Source organism: Pteropus vampyrus, unplaced genomic scaffold (assembly GCF_000151845.1).
Source record: "Pteropus vampyrus isolate Shadow unplaced genomic scaffold, Pvam_2.0 Scaffold202, whole genome shotgun sequence".
Classification (NCBI taxonomy): domain Eukaryota; kingdom Metazoa; phylum Chordata; class Mammalia; order Chiroptera; family Pteropodidae; genus Pteropus; species Pteropus vampyrus.
In genome coordinates this window covers 738292-759055 of record NW_011888983.1, presented here as the reverse complement: position 1 = coordinate 759055, position 20764 = coordinate 738292, and the positions used below count along the sequence as shown (strand labels likewise).

The window sequence follows — 20764 nt, the reverse complement described above, 5'->3', positions numbered from 1 at the left end:
GACTGTTTAGCAGTTGCTCAAGAAATTAGTTCAGTTCTAAGAATAATCTAAGAGCTCAATTCACAGCTCAGAATGAACCCAAACCTTCAGGGTCACTGATCAAATACTTCCTGTATACCAGGTGCTATACTAAACGGCACATCACATTTAACCACCTGAACAACTCTTACGCAGGCATTATTGTCCATCGTCTTCCAATGCAGAGACCAAGCCCCAGAGAAGGCAAGGTCGCTAAGCTGGTAGTGATAAGCTGAATTCAGGTGTCTCCAACTCAAAGCCTATGCCATTAAGCTCCTTTTAGCTGTGTCTCCAACCAGTGCTGAAAACTTTGTTGGACAAGTAGAGACCACTACGCAATCAGACTGACCTTTGGACATGGGAAAACCACCCTCTCTATCCAAAATAGTTCACTACCATTTGTCACTCTCTTCCCTTATTCTACTATCAGTTAACTCTGAAATTACATCCAATCATTTAACAAAGACTGATTGTGCTTCTACTATATTCTAAGCACTCAGGATATAGCAGTGAACTAGGCAGACAACAATCTCTGTCCTCACAGAGCTGACATTATTTAACTTATTCTTATCTTTATATATATCTTGCTTACTGCATATTTCCAGAACCTAGAACAGCCTCTGGTACATGGGTATAATAGATAGCAATGTTCATCAAAGAATTCCATCCATGCCATCCTCAGCAATGGTGCATGAAACTGGTCAAACAATTCACCAAACTAATTTTATTCCCATGCAGAGTTCCTTATAGTGCACTGTCTTAGTGCTATACTACAAATGACCATTATATAGAGTTAAATAAAATCTCTAAGACATCCTACATAGTTAAAATGTAGAAACAAACAACAGTTTACTCATCTTTAAGAATTAATGTTTCTGAGAATCCCCCCCCCTCCGCCCACACACACACAAACAGTAAATGATAGCCACAGTACTATAGTATGCAATAAATCCAGATGAAGGGGGGAAAAAAGATTTTAAAATATTTTTATTTGTAAAAATAAAAATATAAAAAACTAATCCGAATCAGGTTCCTTCTTCTTTCTTCTTATCCCTTTTGAGTAAGTCCCAGATTCTGTTCTTTCCTTGCCATGCTCAGTTTGTTGTGTCAACCACTCCTTTTCTAGCTGTTTCAGGATGTCTGCAGTGAGGAGTCCTTGCTGCACCAATCTGGAAGCAAGGGATTTCTCTGCTGCATCAGAGCTGGGTGGTTCCACAGCTTTACCCGCTCCAGTTTTGGTAACACGTAACCTTCTAGCTTGGCTCTTTAATGTTCCTGACAAACGGGACTGGCTCTCCGCTGACAACCTCTCCAAATTCAACAGCTTATGTGTCTCTGAAATTTTAATCAGTTTGGTGATGTTGTGTACACCCTCTTGGATAATGCCATCTAGTTCTTTCTGGAGGTCTCGAACAAGGCTGGCATCTGGGAACATATCTATAAACCGGTAGCTGGGAAAAAGACGTATTATGTTAAAGTAACAGCTCTTTCAACAGTCACTGAACTAATCTCAATTCCAAAAATCTATCTTGACACTGATTAATTCCAAATGTTGTTTTTGCAGAATTTGTCTAGTGCTTTTGCTCAACCTTTACTTCTACCTCAACACACCGAGGAATATGTCAATATGATAGGTCATCACTCCTCTCTTAAGAGATTCCAATATGCTCCCTTAGTGGGACATGCCCCTCCTCTGAGAATCACTATTCTAGAGGAGTATAGCAGATCCTTGAATAACATTGTTTTTTTCAATGCCATTTCATTGTAACATTGATGAGATACCAGAGGAACTTAATTCTTGTTTATATCAACTAGCCTATGGTAAAATTGGTTTCATTCTATGTCCTTTCACTTAAAGTGGAAGAATCTATCAACAACGTTAACTGAGGACTTACTCTACCTCTCAAATGTTAATGTACAAATGAATCACCTGGGAATTTGTTAAAATGCAGAATTTGATTAAGACTGGGTAGATTTGACAGTGTCTACTTCTAACAAGCTCCCAGGTGACACCAATGCTTTTGGTCCAGGAACCACCCTTTGAGAAGCAAGATCTAGTGGACCGTCTCACTTACTTATCTTCACTAGAATAAGAACTCCGTAAGTCATTTTTAGAAAGGGGATAAACCAGGCTCATCGGTCTTTATTAACAATAAACAAATTAGGCAAATATGTGTCTAATTTGAAAGAGCAAAAGACCATTCATAAAACCTTTAATTTGCCCTATTAGAAAAACAACGGCACACAAAGAAAAAATTTGATACCTTAGCCACAGGTAAAGGTCCAAGACATCGTGGACAGCTTCAAGATCCATGAGATCTTTAATATTCTTAGGTGGAAGTAATGGCCATTTCATGTATCGGCGTAACCATGCAAAGGTCAAGGGTTCATTCCTGCTATACTGCCTGGCAAACTGAGAGAAACGGTGGAAGGAGTTTGGTAAGAGAATCAGAATTCACTTAACTCTGTGATTAGAAAACAAAAAAAAAGAAAGCACAACAAAATATTAACTGTAGTTGGGTTTCAATAGGCAGGCTGGTTTCTTTCCTTTATATTTTTCTATATGTTTAAGACCACTTAATATTTTATAAAAGAACTTTTTTAAAGAAAGAAGAATAATTTTCCTCTTTTTACAAAACCAGGGCAATAATATGGGCATCGGAAGTTGCAGAAGAACTTACTTTTCAGGGCCTAAGTCTGTTAACTTCTATGATTTAATGTTCTAAGTTCTGGGCAGACAGTACCTAAGACTTATTTCTTAGTAATAGTTCTATAACCTCTAATATGAGCTTAATTATCTGTATCTTGTTAATGTTCTCCCTTATTATAAAGAAACTCTGTGAGGTGGCTTAGTACAGGCTAGTCATGAGTCAACCAAACCAGTAAAAAGATGCCTCTTTACCAACTGTGTGAGCTAAGTCACCACTCTTGCTTCAGCTTCCTCAAGTACCGTAAGACCACCATACCACCTTCCTGAACCATAACACATTGCTGGAGAATGTGCTTTGAAAACCATGCTGCCCCCCAGAAAACATTAGGCATTATTACCCATCACAATATACTACAGGAGACAGGAATATATCCATATAAGACCTCTCAAGCAAGAGTTAAAATATTTAGCATCAAGAAAAAGCTAATTCTAAATGGTCCATTTCCTAATTAAGGAAAATTATCTCTAAATGTTTAACCTAAGGTCAATACTTCAGAGGGAGGGCAGTTTTAGACTAATTGTGGTAAAATACAGTAGTTCCCCCTTATTCTTGGGGGATATGTTCCAAGACCCACAGTGGATGCCTAGAACTGTGGATAATACTGAACCCTATACATTCCACGGTTTTCCTAAACATACATTATCTATGATACTGTTTAACATATAAATTAGGCACAATAACAGATTAACAACAATAACTAATAACAATTATAACAATATACTGTAATAAAAGTTATATGTATGTGGTCTCTCTCAGCAAACAAGCACAAATTTTTTCTTTCTCAATTTCACAGGTAAAAGATTTTACTCTTACCTTAGATCTTAGCAACCTCAGCATATGTTTTCTTTTCCTTTTTAACTAAATTGAGCACTTTCACCTTTCCACTTAAAGGAAGTACTTTACAGCTTTTCTTTGGCATATCCAAATTGCCAACATTACTACTATTGTGCTCTGGGGACATTATTAAGTAAACCAAGGGTTACAAGCACTACAGTACCTCAACAGTTAGCCTGATAACCAAGATGGCAACTAAGTGTCCAATAGGCAGGTAGTGTATACAGCATGGATATGCTGGACAAAGGGATGATTCACGTCCCGGGCAGGACAGAGCAGGACAGTGTAGGATGGCACAAGATTTCATTATGCTACTCAGAAAGGCATGCAATTTAAAATTTATGAATTGTTTATTTCTGAAATTTTCCATTTAATATTTTCAGACCAAGGTTGATCACAGGTAACTGAGACTGGGAAAAGTGAAAACAAGGATAAGGGGGAACTACAGTAATGGTATGATTTTATTAAATTCACTAGGGTACATTCTGCTAAATTTAACAAATGCCAAGTAGTATACCCATGAAGAATGGAAATGCAACAACAATAATCTGCTAAGCAGGACATGAAAAACACAAGTTCTCTAATAAACGCAGTGGCCTCAATATTTTTGGCCACAAACAACTAGTGAAGTCCAATAAGAGCTAAGTACAGAGCCGCCCAGAGAGGGGAAAGAGAGGCCCATCCATTCAGATACCTTCATCCAACAGACAGCCTTAAAGGAGCTCCATGGAGTACAATTTCAAAAACACTGTCCTAAGGGACATCAGAGGCCACCAATAGGACTGAGCTCTTTTATAGTTCAGTAATGATGGAAATCAAGAAAAAAGAAAAAATCTCTACATTTCATATTGTAAACTTTAAACAGAACACATAAGCAACTGTTTCAGAGGCTCCTTACTCCTTAGTAAAATGCTTCTGCTTCATTAGAATAGATCAAAAATGGTATAAAGGGGGTCAAGGCCATAGGCTTACGCTCCACACAGTTCAGTTTAAAGCCATTAAGACTCTGTTCTATAAACTTCAATCTTATGCTAGTTAGCTCTCTCACAAATGCCAGCTCAAAGTAAATATATTTTCTAGGAAAATACCTAGATGTGGAAGACTTCTAAGACATATTAAAGGAAAAAGAAAAATGCAAGTTGTGGAATATTCATTATAACATTTATGGGAAAACACACCCACGCAACAAACCAGAATTTCTATATGTATACTTATGTAGGCCAATACAACGAAAAAGTCTGCAAGGATACAAACTAATAATAGTATGTCAGAGAACTGAGATTAGAGGTGGTAGCCTAATTTACTATCTGTAATGTTTTAATTTTGTGCAAAGAGAAAGTATTTAAATTTAAAAATAAATTTAGAACTAGAGTTGATAAGAACAGAGCTAATATGCTGAACACTAGGGTTTATAGAGAAGATGGCAGCAAATCTACAACCATGAGTCAGGAAAAGATTCTAAGAGACCTTAGGGTTTAGTAGGGTGGGGAGAGCACTCCAAGCAGATACAACAGGGCAAGCAAGGGCCCAAAGAGGAGAGAAGACATGGCAAGGAGCTGGAAGTTCAGCTTCTACTACCCTTCCCTGGCTCTCTTGTTTGGGTGAATCTTCAGAAGTCAGAGATTTGTATTCCTACTTAAATAAGGTAAAACAAAAAAGACTGGACCCTTGATACCAAATTCATACAAGACAGCAATCTCTAGCTCAGTGCCTTATAGCTAAGAAAACTGAGTTTTATTGCCACTACTAAACCCCTAATGCCCCCCTCCTTTCCAAAAAATATTACCCAACACTAATAAGGAAAAAGTTTATTATCGGGCAATGATTCCCATCCTTTGAAATAAATTGTATTTATTTTTGTTTTACCTTCTTCACAAAAGCTACCATATAAACCCAAATACAAAGCAAAGGTTCCTCTTTCTCAAAAAACTTTTTTCAGAAAAAGAATCATTTTATATTTAAGTTCTTATATAGTATCTCATATTAAAGGGTATTCTCCAATTGTTTTATTATGAGTAACAAAGTATTGTTTGAGGAAAATACAACAATCTGAAACAACTCAAAATATCATAAAAATAAAGGCTTACCTGTAACAATGAAGAGCAGACAAAAGGCTGCTTCTTGTTAATAGGGGCTGTGCAGAAAACATACCTCACCCGTAGACTTAAAGGAATATGCTGGATCAACTCTGCAGAAAATTTAAAATCATCCATATTGCAGACAAAATACTGGCCATCAACTTGTGAAAAGTCTACAAAAATATCCTGGGGCAGGGGAAGGAAAGATATTTTAAATTATTGGACTGCCTAACTGGACATAAATAAAGTACTCGAGTCTTTTAAAAAAGACAATCTCTTTAATCTATAATGGACTTCTAGAAAGGCCTGCTTTATTCATTGCCTCAAGCTAACAGATTCCCCCATAGCTTTCCCAATTTGAAATACTCAGACAAAAGTCCCAGAAGAAAGTTTTCACTTTCAAGGTAAACTTCATAAATATCAACTTCACAAAAATAGACCATGCATTCATTCCCAATGAGGTTAACCAGTAATTGCCTGACACATCAACATTGTTAGAAAAGATATTTAAAAGTGAGTTTCTACTTACAATGAGATTAGAAAGTGTTGTATCAGGGAGATGGTAGGCAAACATTTCAATCTGTTCAGCAGTTGGATGAAGACCAGCTGCCTTTAGTAAAAGAAAAAACAAACATGAGCTTATTTTTTTAAAGGACCAGTTTTCCTAAATTATTTCAAGATAAAGTCCTACATGAGAATTTGAGTAAAATAGAGAAAAGCACCATCATTTTCTCATTTATTAGCAGTTAGAAAAACCAATGAGATGATTTAGTAAAACTAACCAATTATACTCACTGCATAATTATTCAATCTTTCACTTACATTTTAGTTATATTTCTAAAAATCTATGATCTGATTAGGGTACCAAAATGCTTTCCAGGGTCTCAATTCTCTCCACTGAACAAAAATAACAAGGAAAACTCAACTGCTTTAACCAGCATAATAAAATATATATACATACATATACACATAAAGTACATGAGAAAATGTCTAAACTTGAGGACAGTTTATCTCTTCAACTGTATATTGCAGTGTTAAGAAATGCCCACAAGTAAGTATAAGCTGGAAAGAAAAGAGAGGAAGTGAGGATGAGAAAGGAGAGAGATATGAGCAAGGTGAGAGGAAGAGTATGAGCTCAAGAAATGAGGTACACAGGAGAGAAATGAGGTACATCATCATCAACTGCACTCAACAAAAGCTACAACATGATATCAACTATGGCTTTCTCCCAGGAACTTTTCCTTGCATTATCTCATTTATATTCCCCTTTACCTAGGGCCACTGAAAAATGGAAAAGCCATGTTAAGTAAATTTTCCAGGCAACTTTAAATTCTAACAGTTAGTTTATTTAAAATATATACACTTCTGCCTCATTAACTACACTAATCAAAATTTAATTTTGTTCTTATTGGCTCAAAGCTGTATTGCTTAGTGCTGTTTTTGCCTCACATTCAAGAGTTTTTTCTACATCCAAGCTTCTGGCAATTTTTCAGTCTGGTAACACAGCTGTATGCTCACCTGAAGCAACTGTGCCCCTATCTCCAACACTGCTAGATTACAGAAAGAACTAAAGGAAAATCAGGTTTACTAAATTTGTTCAACATGGATCTTTCACTTACACACTATTCTCAATCAGAAAAGGATATTCTCTATCCCTTTCCAAAGCAATAAGGTAGGGCTTTCTTGACATGATTTTCATGGCATAAGATTTATTTGTTTCCAGGTATTTGAGGCAAGAGTTTGGAAGGTGGGTGAAGGAAGGAATGACTGTCCTCCACAGAGAAGTAATTAACATGTTACACCTTACCTTTATAGGATCCACAGGCTTATTCAAAATTTCCTTTAATAAACGGAGGTCTTCTCGATTCATTGTTGTAACCTCTCCTTCTTTATATTTTGAACTGAATCTACCAGCTCTTCCAGCAATCTGCAAGGCTTGAGAAGTGGTGATTGGTTCTATTTCCTTCTCTCCCTTTTCATTGACACTGGGCTTTAGAAGGGAGTAAAAAATAATTCTTCTTATGCTCCTGAAATAGAAGTAAAAGATCTCATGGTCGGCTGTAGGCAAAATCCTCCATCATTTGAGTCACTGCAGAAATGCTCACCCAGATTCCAGTTTAGATCTATGTACAATCTTGCCCCATTTTCAAAATAAGGAAAATAAGTTTGTTGGTAATTCTTTTTCTTCCCTTTAAATAGAATTTTTTTGTCTACAGCCATGCCACCCTGAACGTGCCCGATCTCATCTGATCTTCGGAAGCTAAGCAGGGTCGGACCTGGTTGGTACTTGGATGAAAGACCATTTAGGAATACCAAGTGCTGTAGGCATTAAAAATATATATATATATATATATATATATAGTATTTTTTAACAACTATATAAATTTACTAAAAATTATCAAATTGTACATTTAAAATGGGTGAATTGTATAGTATGTAAATTATACTTCAATAGGCTATGGAAAGTAACTTTTTTAGAAATAAAGAACATAAAGTGTTCTCAGGATGCTTTTAAAAGTTGGCTGCTATTAACAGTTTTAAATAGTTTTCTGATTCATTCCCCAGGAAGAAACATTTAGGCTTAATATGGTTACCCCTAGAGATAACAGCTAGCCCCACACGTATAATAGGCACTCACACACTTGTTGACTGAGAAAGTGGAAATAAAGTGAGGTAATATAACAGGTTAGCAGTGGCTGGGAGCAGCATTCAGCTATGTGATATTTTCTTTTTACTCCCTTAACAGATATAAGCAAGATAAATCTCAGATCTATATAATACCCCTTTTCCTAAATCAAAGCGTTTGGTCATTCTAATGCCAATTAGAAATTATTTAAATGCCATTTAACCCAATGAATATCTATAATTGTTAACAAATTACTTACAAATTAAGTCCCATGCCAATTGCATCTGTAGCAACCAGGATTTTGCATGGATCATCAGGATCATTAAACTTTTTTGCTTGAGCAAGTTTGGTCCCTAAAATAAGAACAATTCATGTTAAATCAGTATTCTCAATCTTTTACTACATCACACTAAGCAGATCTTGGAAATTCTCACCTCCTACTCTCTATTTTTATAGATAAAATTCTTATTGTTTCAAACTTATTTCTTTATATCCTCAAGGAACCACTTATTCTTTGTTTCCATCCCTTTAAATATCCCCACATAGAGCAACACAAACCCCCACCACACTAGGACACATATTAACAGATTTCAAGACTACGACTTGAAGAATTTTACCAAGTTCATATTTTAATGACATTTCTGTAAGAAAATCATCAGCTCAACATTTATAGTCTAATGGTAAGAGCCAGAAATAAATAAAATACTTCTATCCCCAATAAGATGAACTAGAGAAACATTTAATTTATACTGACCTATAACAAACTATCAATATATCAAGCAACTTAAAATTCAGTACCTTTACTGTGTTTTCTATATGTATCTCAACATAAATGGCAAAAGTGAGATTTCATATTCTGTCATGATGAAAACCAGTAATTACCAGGTGGGAGACTGCCATATATAACAGCTGACTCCAATCCCCGAATTTCAATTTGTCGACTCACAGAATAAATATCATTCTTGCTAAAACAGACAATGCAGTCCCCAGGCCGAAGGTTGTCTAAAGATTCTAGCGCATGATCCAGCACAGAAATGGGGGTAAGCCTCTTATAGTTTCGAACCTATAATAAAGACATGATGATATTGTAAAATAACACACTTCATTAAGTGAAAAACTTGCAAAGCATTCAAAAGTAGCTAAAAACCAAGTTCCAATGTTTTTCAAGGGAAAGTACAGGAAAACATTTGGTATTTTTTAATTAATAAAACATTAAACAATGTTTCACAAATTTTCAAAGCATTTTCATTTATATTTGATTTTCATAGCAACTAGGTAAGTTCAAAAGGGTTACTGACTGTTATTTCCATTTTATGAAAGAGTAAAATAGAGCCCAATAAAAGATCGGATCTAATGAGGATTTTTCCAGTTCTAGACTTCTGTGATTTGTCTAAGAACACAAAACTAATAATAGCAAAGTCAAGACTAGAACCTAGAATTTCTTCCACTACATTACACACTCTCTCTCTCTCAAGGCTGAATACTAAAGTAAAGGACGAATTTTAAAATACTTCTTCATCTTACAGAACTCTGGTAAAGAAAACTAAAAGTAGTATTAAAAGAAAACCAGTTACTTCCTACTCCAAGAATTTGAAAAAAAGGATACAAACCATCTCTAGCAATTAGATATATATATCGAAGGCCCCAATTATCTGACATCTGAGACTTTAAAAACCACGAACTTTTGCTGAGCCTCAAACTTCCAACAGTTCTGATTTACTTAATTTTAAAGAGATCTGTTTAAACTCCAGAACGTCAAGACAAGATGATGAATCTCCTGTACTTTGGAAGATTCAAGGTATGATGGCCACCCTGTCAGAACTTCAGATCATGAGGTTCAACCAAATATGTATGATCTAGTTAACTACGAGGAAATGAAGCCTTCTTTTTAGTTAAGTTTTGATTTTTGCCACTGTCTGGGGCCAATGAAGCCAGTGACTTGGTACCCTGGGCTATTTGCTAGGCCATCTTGAGAACAATGTATATTATCTAGTACCTCCACTTCCTCCCCAGTGGTGTACATAAGCTCAGTAACCAGGTCAATAGCAGCAGCCTCTCCACATAAATGGACTTCTTTAGCACAGAGTCCTGTTAAATGGAAAATCACAACTTTTAAAATTTAAAGATATAAAATTAAATATACAACACTTTACATAGCAAAAATATTTTGCTTTACAACTATTTACCTATCGCTTTACAATTTTACCAAGTGTTTTCATAAATATTATCTCTGATTTAAACCTCAAAACAACCACCTTCTTCTAGTGGGCACAGATTATCTCCATTTTTATAAATCTCAAGGCTTTTAAATTGCTTTGGCCAAGGTTTTCGGTCTACTAGAGGGTGATGCCAGCCAGGACTAGAATCTGGCATTGTATGGTTAGTACTGAACATCAGTCTTATACTTGTGTTTTTCAAATTAGACTCCATGGAATCACTGAGGTGCCTAAGAGGCTAGAGGCTGGATAGTAGAAGGAAAAGCTCCTTATCCCTGAGCAAATCCACTTTCTTCTATTTTACATTATAGGCTTCGGTGAATATTCTTTGTTTGAAGAAAGAATTCAGCTATTTGTTTCTAAATTTGGAAACACCTAGCCTACAACATGCTGATCAAAAATTCACTCCAATATCAAGCAACAGAAACATTCATTCACGTCCATGGACCTCAAGAATTCCACTTCCAGGAGCCTAGCCTAAAGAAATAATAAAATAAATAAATAAGAAGCTATGGCCACAAAGATTTTTACTGTATTATTAATAATAGGGGAAAATGGTCAACTCTGTGGAAAAAATTATAGTACAGCTCTTCAGTGGAGGATATGCAACATTAATATGTGGTACAAAAAAATATGTATGAAACAACTGAAAAAAGCAAAATACAAAATTTATAGTCACAAAATTTATAGTCACATGCATAAGAAAAAAGACTGCATGGAATACACCAACATCTTAATAGCTGTTGTGTTAATACAGTGAGATTTAAACATTTTAACTTTAATTAAATGGTTATGCTAACTGTGTAATATGAAAAATGGACTTCCCATTATTAAAATAATAACTGGAAAATAAAACTCACACTTAGCTGAGTGTTTCGTTTGCTGTGCCAAAAAGAAAGGATCTAGCTGGCTCTACTTGGCAAGGTCAAGCAGATAAATGCAACTCAGTGCAGATGTCACAAAGTACAGGTTTACAGCAGTAAGACCACTAACCTAGAAGTGCTCTGGTCCAGGCCCATCCTCTGGCTGGGTCTTTAATCATTTGAATTTCATCAATCACAGCCACTTCATCTTAAAATAAAAAGCTATCATCAGCAATATGATCTACATAAACAGTATTATAAACAAATTACAACACCAAAGTTCAAGCTTTCATCACCACCATAATCATCATCATTGATCATTAAGTGCTTCTTTTCTGGCAATCTTATTCTAGGTGCTTTACGATTTTGACTCATTTAATCCTCACAACAAACGTATGAGGAAAGTCATCACCATCTCCATTTTACAGAAGAATAAACTGAGGCCCAGAGAATTTAAGTCACTGGCACACGCTTACACAGTATATGCGGTTAAGTGTGAAGATCAAAAAACATGAAATTCAAACTCAGGCCATCTAGCTCCAAAGTCCATACTCTTAACCATTCTATTGCACTGCCTCCCAAATTAAACAGGTTCATTTATTTTCTGCAATCTCAGAGGCTGCCTGAAGAATCTGCCTAATATCAACTAACACGCCTACATGGCAGTCAAAAAAGAAAGTATCTAGGCTTTCAAAAACCAGGAGTAGATAACCCTGCAGTAAATGAAGCAGCTCTACCACAGGAACCCAGATGGGTGCCAGGAGCAGAAAGTAGAGTGGACAGTGTAATTCCCTGAGCTTCAACTATACTCATTCTTAGGGGTTTTAAACTCATCACTATGACAAAAATTAGTGCCTCATTTTATTTTCTAATGTCAAAATGCTTCCAACTATATTATTTTATTCTAATTTAAGTCATACAAATCATATTTTAATATTCTTCCTAAAATAACAAAGAGTTGAGAAGAGCACATTAAATTTTAAAAATTTAATATGCCCACAATGATACTTAGGAAACAAAAGAAAGTTAATTTTATACTGAAAACCCATTAGATTAAAAATTACTTATCACATCTGGGTATATGCAAACAAGATTAGAAAAGAGAGAGTAGAAGAGGGGATTTTGATTTTATAAACTTATGTGCTATTTAAATTTTTATAATGAATTACTTTTATAATGAGTTAATTTAAAACAAACTATCCTTTTACTCAGAAAGTTAAGATTATTAAAATGAAAAAAGCAAACTGCAAAATAGTACATAAAGTGCTCTAATACATAATAGTACATAATGTATTACTCTTATTTTATTTAACATACACACCTACACATAAGTATATGCATGCATAATACAAATATAAACTCAGAAAAAAATATGAAAAATATACATCACGAGGTTAACACATTGATTCTGAATGGGTAGGATTGGGAGATTCTGTTATTTTTTTCCTTCTCTTTTGCATTTACTTTTATGTAATAAGTTAATATTCATTTAAAATATTTTTAAAACAACTAGAAGTTTACTGCAGTTCTACATGTAATAATGAAACACTTTAAACAACCTAAATGTCCTTTAATAGAAGAATGAATACTTTTAATCATAAGATGGAATACTATGTAACAGTTTAAATGAGTAAACTTGATATATGTACTTATATATATATGATTATATATGTATACATATGATTATATATATATATAACAAGACTAGATCTAAAAACGTATAGAATAAAAAAGCAAATGTGGAACAATAATACAATATGATAATGACATGTTTTAAAACACACAATCTATATAGTATTGATAAATAATGTATAGATCAGTGATATAAAAAAGACAGGAAAGATTTACACCAAATACTTGATAGCAGCTGGATCAAAAGAAGGGGGAAGGAATTGAACTGAGGTACAAGGTATACCTTATACTTATTAACATTTTAGTCCTTTTAAGAGGAAAAGGAAAAGAACAATCAAAAGCAAACATGACAGAGAGTTCTGGGCATTTATTAGTGATGGTCAGTACTAGGTATCTGTTGAACTATTTTATTCTATGTCTCAATTTAAAAGTTTTTTCTAAAGTGTACAGATGAAACTTACTGGATTTCGTTAATCGATGTCACCATAAAATAAATAAATAAATAAATAAATATTAAAAAGTTTTTTCACAATATAAAACATTTCATGTTTATCAGTATTTTAAAATAAAAAAATACTAAACCATAAAGTTTTTTAAATGGTGTATACATACAAGGAGTTGTGACACTGCACATCTCAACGGTACAAGCAACATGGGCCGCCTGTTTTCCATTTAGCTCTATTGTCACACGTTCTTCACCTGTCACCAAGTCACATGGCACACCCTAGGATGAAAAAAAGCAAGCTAGAATTATTTTCACCTTGAAAACAATAGAAAAAAAGAAGTTTCGGATATTTAATACAGTATTCTCTCCATTACCATCAAATGTATTTGTCTAATAGCTAAAACTAAATATTCCCAATCCTTAAAACATTTTTTTCATAAGATATAAAAGCTAGTCTCTTACATAACCTACATAAACTTGGAAACATCTTAAATGAGCTAAATTCTCAGGTAACAAAAGCATAAGAAATTATAGCAGTTTTATTTTTTAACTCTGTACCTTTCTACACTATTTCAGTTTATTAAAATAAAATGAACATGAATTGTTTCCATATTCAAGAAGAACATTATACATAAAATTTAAGAATGTGAAGTCTTCCTAACATAATTCCCTGAGAGAGACCAACACCAATGCTATATTAGAGTGATCGACCACTCCAGTTCACCCAGCGCTGAGGGGTTCCCCAGGACAAAGGACTTTTGGTGCTAAATCTTGGAAAATCCAGGCAAGCAGAGATAGCTGGTCTCCCTAGTGGCCTGAACCTAATCATGAGAAAATATCAGACATATCCAAACTGAGTAACAGTTTACAACTGACCTGTAGTAGTTTTCCAAAATGTAAAGGTTATGAAAGACAAAGGAAGACTAAGAAATTGTCCCAGATTCATGGAAACTAGAGACATGACAACAAAAACAGTGTGAGACCCTGTACAGAATCAGGGTTAGGGGTGGGGAGGAAGGAGAAAGGAGAAAGGGGAATGGGGAGTGATGTTATTGAACAACTGACAAAATTTGAATATAGACCATGGATTAAATATTTGTATTCTATCAATGTTAAATGTCCCTTAGATAAATATGCTGTGTTTATGTAAAAGAAGGTCTTTATTCTGAGGAACTACTTTAAGTATGGATAAAGAGGCAATTATATAAGTATGTATGCAAATTATACAAATTATTCAGAACGAAACAGAGAGAATGCAAATTATCTACCAAAACTGGTTAATCTCACATTATAAAGTCCTAATAAGACAATGAACCAAATTTTATCCTAAACTGTTTAGAAAAATGATGCTTCAGACCACAGGCATTCAGTCCTTTTCAGGTTTGAAAAGGTGTTGTTGGTCTTTATCATTAGTTCTAGTTGATAGAATCAAAGGTCTAATCTAAAAAAAAAGGTAAATTAAATATCATAACAGAATACTGGTTAACTCTGAGGAGGCAAAGGAGGGGTTCAACTATATCAATAATATTTTATTTATTTAAAAGGTAAATAAAACCAGGATAGCAAAATGTTAGAATCTGATGGGAGTGTGGTAGTAGGTCCAAGTTATTTGTATTATTTCTTGCATATATCTGTATATGTGAAATATTCTATATCACTGTATTTGATTCATTCTAATACACACAGTTTTAGAATACATCTTAACAATTGATGGCATGTCAGAGTTCAGTTGGCAGTATCTTTTTCTTTCTCAGTTGTGCATAAAATAATGGTATATCTTACAATTGATGGTTTCTTAGGTGCAATAGAGCAATTTTTGTTATTGGCAAATTACTACATATGCCCTTCCCTCCCTCCCATCTTTACTCGGACCCACCTCCCCCACAAAATTAACAAGAAAAAGAGCGAGTATGTGGTAATACACTGACAGCAGCATTACTCTTTTCGAAGATCTCATGTGCCAGTAATTTTAAAGGGCCACAATACACTCCAGATTTTGCTGACAAGTATTTCTGAATTGCATGATAAGTCTTTCCACTGTTTGTGGGGCCCGAATGGAATATTATCTTCCGCTGTATGGCTCTGGCTTCTTGGTACCTAAAAGATGAGTAGGTAAACAGCTTAATCTCAATAACCTCAAAATCTATCTTGGCAAAGTTATCAATTGAAAAAAATTCCAATGAAACATCCTAACGTTCACAAGATAACATCTTTGAAAAATTTAATTAAATGACAAGTATCATATCCACGCTAAAGTAACAACTGCTTTCCAAGAACGACATTTACAAACTAGAGGACAGAAAAATCTGAATACAAATTAATTTCTTGGATATTTTTGCCATTGTGCAAATCTCTTTTCCTCAGTTACTTAAAATAAGTTTAAACTGCTATCAGCTCCATAAATATGTTCACATCATGTCCATAACTCTAAACACATGATCCTATAAATGAGTATTCCCAGGCTCCTGAATTTCAACACATACAACATGATGACCTCGTCTTCTGCTTCTGGCCATGATAGACTTGCCTTCCCACCATAAACAAGTACAAAACTGGACAAAATACATGCAGTAGCTGCTTGGGTACATGACGACAGGTAGTGCAGAACTACAGGCCCTGAAAGAGAACACCTGAGCCCTACTAGAATACAGGGAGGTGGAATCCAAGCAAAGTACTATAGTCCCACTGAGCTGAGCAGCAGAGATCAAGTTGAGAGTTGCTGAAGCAGCTGGAACTTAAAGGACAGAGTGTGGAAAAGAAGAAAGGCTGCAGTGGAGGGGAAGCCTTGACGTCTATATAAGAGTTCCCTGTGGATCGTTGGCCAAGGGCTGGGCTAAACATGTACAGCGCCTAGCAGAAACTAGCTTGCTAAGGGTTTGAACAGAAAGTCTCAATGAGGTGGCAAAGTGCTAGGAGATGCTGGAGTTCCAGCCATGGTGGTGGTGAGAGAGCTCATTAACACCCCAGGCATTCAGCTGAGACACCAGAAAGGCCACACCTGAATTATAAGGACAACACCCCTAAAGTAAGGGCTACTCTAGATCTGTTGTAATAAAATCTAAAACCTAGCTGGATCAGGATAGAGAGGAAACACCAGTTAACTGCCTGCCTGAGTTAACTGCCTGTTTTTCTAGGGAAAAAAATACAATCTACACTCTTTATGATTTATCATCCAGCATAAAAAAAATAATAATCATTAAACTCCCAAGATTAAAAACTTAAAATTTCAAATCCACGAATGAAGAAACTAACCAATTAGGTGGTATCCTTAAGTCACTGATTTTACGTAGATCATCCTTACATTCCAACACAGGAAATATCTGTTTTGCATGTCTCAAGAAAAATGGAAATAAATCATCCACATGAGCTGGAAAATAAAACACTGCATTAACATGTGCAATCTACATGTTATCCATAGCTAAACTTAGTGAAACTTTTTTCTTAGTGAGCTAAGTTAGGCAAACATCGCCAGGATAAAAACAAAAAAACAAAACCCTGGAGCACGGAACTCTACTTTTTTCTGAGATTCTGCTTTGTCTTATATGTGCCTCCTAATTTCACTTATATTTTCTAGGAAAACAGAAAACTGGCTGCCAAACACCATATTCCAGGTAAAGATCCAACGCAAACAGGTAAAGATCAGCATTGTTGAAAGTTAAATTAAAAATAAAGAATCTGCAAATATACATTAGAGAGAAGGCCTGTGGTTACTGAAGAGAACTGCTGGAGCAAACATTTTTTAAACTAGAAACCACTGCGAGACAAAGTATGAAAGTAAACTAATTCCTCAGTAAGATGTCTCCACATCTTAGCGGCTCTGAGGAAGGTGGAGCTGCATCCCATTATGCTTTGTATCCAGGTTCTACCTCAGCGTTTGACACAACATAAAGGTCTAATAGTCAAATACATTTAAAATATATAACCAAAGCCAAGCTGCCTATGGGAACAAAATAACGATGTCCTTACATTTTCTTCTTTTATGGCAAGAACTCTCCTGATATGAGGAAGAAAGAAGCCTGTGGCAGAACAGATGGAATCTGCTATGTATTAATTCTATCTTGTGTGAAAGTTCATTTCACTGTGGCGTATATTAACAGATAGTGAACAGCAGATAGTGATAGATCAACTCTACCTCCAGTCTAAGACACATGGGTGATTTAATAACTAGCTCAGGGACCAAATATAAAAGCAAAAGGGCACAGACAGCCTCCTATGCAAGCACTGAATTATTTACAGAGAATGGTAATGGGGTCTATTTTAAAACAAATAAGCCCTGAGAAATGAACATGAACCATGGGAAGAAACAGAAAGTATATTCAACAGGATTTTTAAAAGTATAAACACTTACCTGCACTGAAGCAAATATCATTCAAAATAATGTGAATGTCCACATCCAGGGAATGAGACTGCATGATATAATTTCTAAAGCTTATGAAAGCCTGGTGGAAGAGGCGAGCTGCAAGAAACACAAAATCAAAATAGGCAGGGGTTAGTCTTCATTCCATTTCTCTTTTTAAAAAGTACATATACACATCACTCTAACTCATCAAAGTGTTTGCTCTTGTTTTGGTAGTACAGTTGGTTTATTATGATCTTGGTTAAAACTAAAATCCTAGCACAACATGGAGGAAAGCTGAACACACAGCTGCTTTGCTGTGTGTGTGGCTCACCAGGTACATCTTGCCCATCTCCTGCCCAGGGAGAAGTAAAGGTCTAAGACATCCTCCAGATTATGTCCAGGCTTCAGGAGGTGTCACACAGTACTGACAAAGCTGTAATCTACAGGAGGTGTCACACAGTACTGACAAAGCTGTTATCTAAGATGTAATAAAATATCTCTAATGGAATGTTATTAGCCTTACTGTCAAGTCCATAGTCGGCGCTCAGTTTCTGAATTTCTTTCCTCTTGTAAAATTTGTCTAAGATCTTCTTTACTTCATCTGGAAGAAAGATATCAAAGCTTAACATTTGTTTAACATTTGTTTTCCACATGGAGAAATGCCCCAAAAACATAACACCCAAGACAGCAGTCTACTGAGTGTTGCAAGAACTTAAAAGGTTTTAGTTAACCACAAGCTCTTTATAGTTTAATAGTGAAATAAAGTGCCTAGAAAAATTATAAAGTCAAACAATATTCCTATTATACTGCAGAGGAATAAGCAAGGTGCTTCACATTAGACACTGACCCTAGCCTCTGTCAGGCCACTTGTAGATAACCATGTTGTTTTTACTTACAACCATTCTGAACATCTAATAGTGAGCAACTAAAAGTATCTAGAAAGACAACCAATACTGCAAGGACCAGATCATTATGCTTTTATGCAAATGACTAAAGGAGCCAGAAATGTTCTTTAATTTGGAGATGATTTTAGGGAGAAAAGATTACACTTATCTCATTCTAGATGGCATAATTTAAGTCAGTACGGAAATGAAGGAAGCAGATTTCAGTGGAATTTATACAAGAACTTCCTAACAATTTAGAACAATAAAAAGGGGTTGCCTCACAAAAGTGCCAGCTCCATGATGCTGAAAGGACTCAAGCAAGGCTTAGATGACTATATTTCAAGGATGACGGCAGAAAAGTTACAGTGCTACAGGGGAGATTGAATTTAGATGTCTGCGAAAGTAACATGCCACTATGAATCAATAATTTTATAAGTGAAAATATTTGAAATTAATCAAGCTGAGATTACATTACCATTAAACATGTTAAAATACAACATTATTCTGTAGAGATAAACATTTCAGCCACACACTCTACATTTCTGAGAAAGTAGGCTAAAATTGAAGATATAGTCTTTGCCCATGAAACAGAAAGGCCAAGTGGCCTATATCTCTACCTCCCACAAAAATAACCAACTGCATTTTCAAATAGCCAGAATACACACAACACTCACTGAAAGAATTAAGTCTGAATAAAGCATCCCATTAACAAAAATTTGTTCTGCAGAATGAGAGAATTTCAAAATCTCTGGTTTAGCCATTATATTTGCCCACAACTAAATATGATACATATATATCTATCGCAGGCAGTTATCTGATATTTCTGGGTTTCTGTTACTTTGTACCCACTGGGGGCAACAGTTTCTTTGCAGCAAAAATGGAAAAACCAGTGACAAATAAAAGATGGGAATAAAGCACATGCAATTGCTTGGGGGAAATTCTGCTGATCTATAAACTCAATACAAAGTGAAGACATCAAATTATTTAGAATTAACCCTTTTTTTATAACTAACACTGAAGTGTTATGCAAGAATCATACTTTGCTCAATTGAAAATGCTTAAAAAATGAGGCTCCTCATGTTAAGTGAAACTAGTCAAGAAATACCACGTTGTTGTATCCGTTTATATGAAATGTCCAAACAGAAACAATGTTGACTAGTGTGCCATAGGCTAGGCAGAGGGACCTGGGGACTAGGAGAATGGGAAGTGATTGCTACTGGATATGAGATTCTTTTTGAGGTGATGAAAATGTTCTATAATTAGATTATGGTGATAGTTGTATAATGCTGCAAATATACCATTAAATCATACACTTTAAATGGATGAACTTTATGGTATGTAAATATTTTAAAGCTGTTTTAAAAAATGAATATTGTCCACATAAAAAAAGTGAGGTTTCTCTGTACCAATACTTTATTTTATCTAAAAGGACATTTTCTAAAAATCTGCTATCATTTTTTAAAAGATAACTGCAAAAACATGGACACAATAGAAATAGTAGAAAGTTTAATCTACTACAGAAGTATATGTAAACAGGTGTATTTTTCATAAAAAATAAGTCTTTAACATTTCGCTGTTAACAGAACGACCTGATTTTTTTTTTTTTTTTTTTTACTTCTCATTAAAACCAACAGTGATTAAAACAGACACTCTCTAGATTTCCGGCATAGTAGAAATACTCAGTCACTACAACTTTTAACCAGGTAATAGCTTTCTTCCAACTTCCTGCAATGGGAGCCTGGGATTTAATGTCTGTGTTGGGATTCAAAACCACATTTGCTGAAACTAAAAGGCCCACTATAAACTCTAAGCCAGTTGCATTGTGTTTTAAATGATTCCATATTCTTTTGAAGAGAATACAAAATGATCAAGACAATCCATCAGAATCGGTTCTTTTCTAAAATATAACTGTACCTCACAAGAGTCTTTACGCAAAAATAATGATCCACTTTACTCCACTTACATCCTGATGAAGAACAAAGTAGCCATTACTACTGGCTAGGGACTGCTTAAACCTTATGATTTACTCATTCTTAAGAAAATGTTTTAATCACTTATTTCACTGTACTCATTAGTAATTAACTAGAATTCCATCTCAATACATCGAAGCTACATGCT

At 35.0% G+C, this 20764-nt stretch overlaps 1 protein-coding gene and 1 pseudogene across 1 annotated transcript in view; one reads left to right on the top strand and one right to left on the bottom strand.

The window, feature by feature from the left end:
- Positions 1-988: 988 nt before the first annotated feature.
- SUPV3L1 (Suv3 like RNA helicase) overlaps positions 989-20764 on the bottom strand; it is a 28255-nt gene continuing 8479 nt past the window's right edge. The window contains exons 2-15 of the mRNA XM_011372153.2: positions 18286-18363; positions 17772-17879; positions 16676-16790; positions 15352-15520; positions 13591-13702; positions 11477-11554; positions 10264-10355; positions 9150-9330; positions 8527-8620; positions 7449-7668; positions 6171-6251; positions 5651-5827; positions 2283-2431; positions 989-1469 (exon numbers count right to left, since the gene is read on the bottom strand). Of these exons, the coding sequence (XP_011370455.1) occupies positions 1034-1469; positions 2283-2431; positions 5651-5827; positions 6171-6251; positions 7449-7668; positions 8527-8620; positions 9150-9330; positions 10264-10355; positions 11477-11554; positions 13591-13702; positions 15352-15520; positions 16676-16790; positions 17772-17879; positions 18286-18363 (2090 nt within the window). The 3' untranslated portion in view covers positions 989-1033. The remainder of the gene's footprint in view (positions 1470-2282; positions 2432-5650; positions 5828-6170; positions 6252-7448; positions 7669-8526; positions 8621-9149; positions 9331-10263; positions 10356-11476; positions 11555-13590; positions 13703-15351; positions 15521-16675; positions 16791-17771; positions 17880-18285; positions 18364-20764) is intronic.
- On the top strand, positions 7850-7969 carry LOC111746833 (annotated as a pseudogene).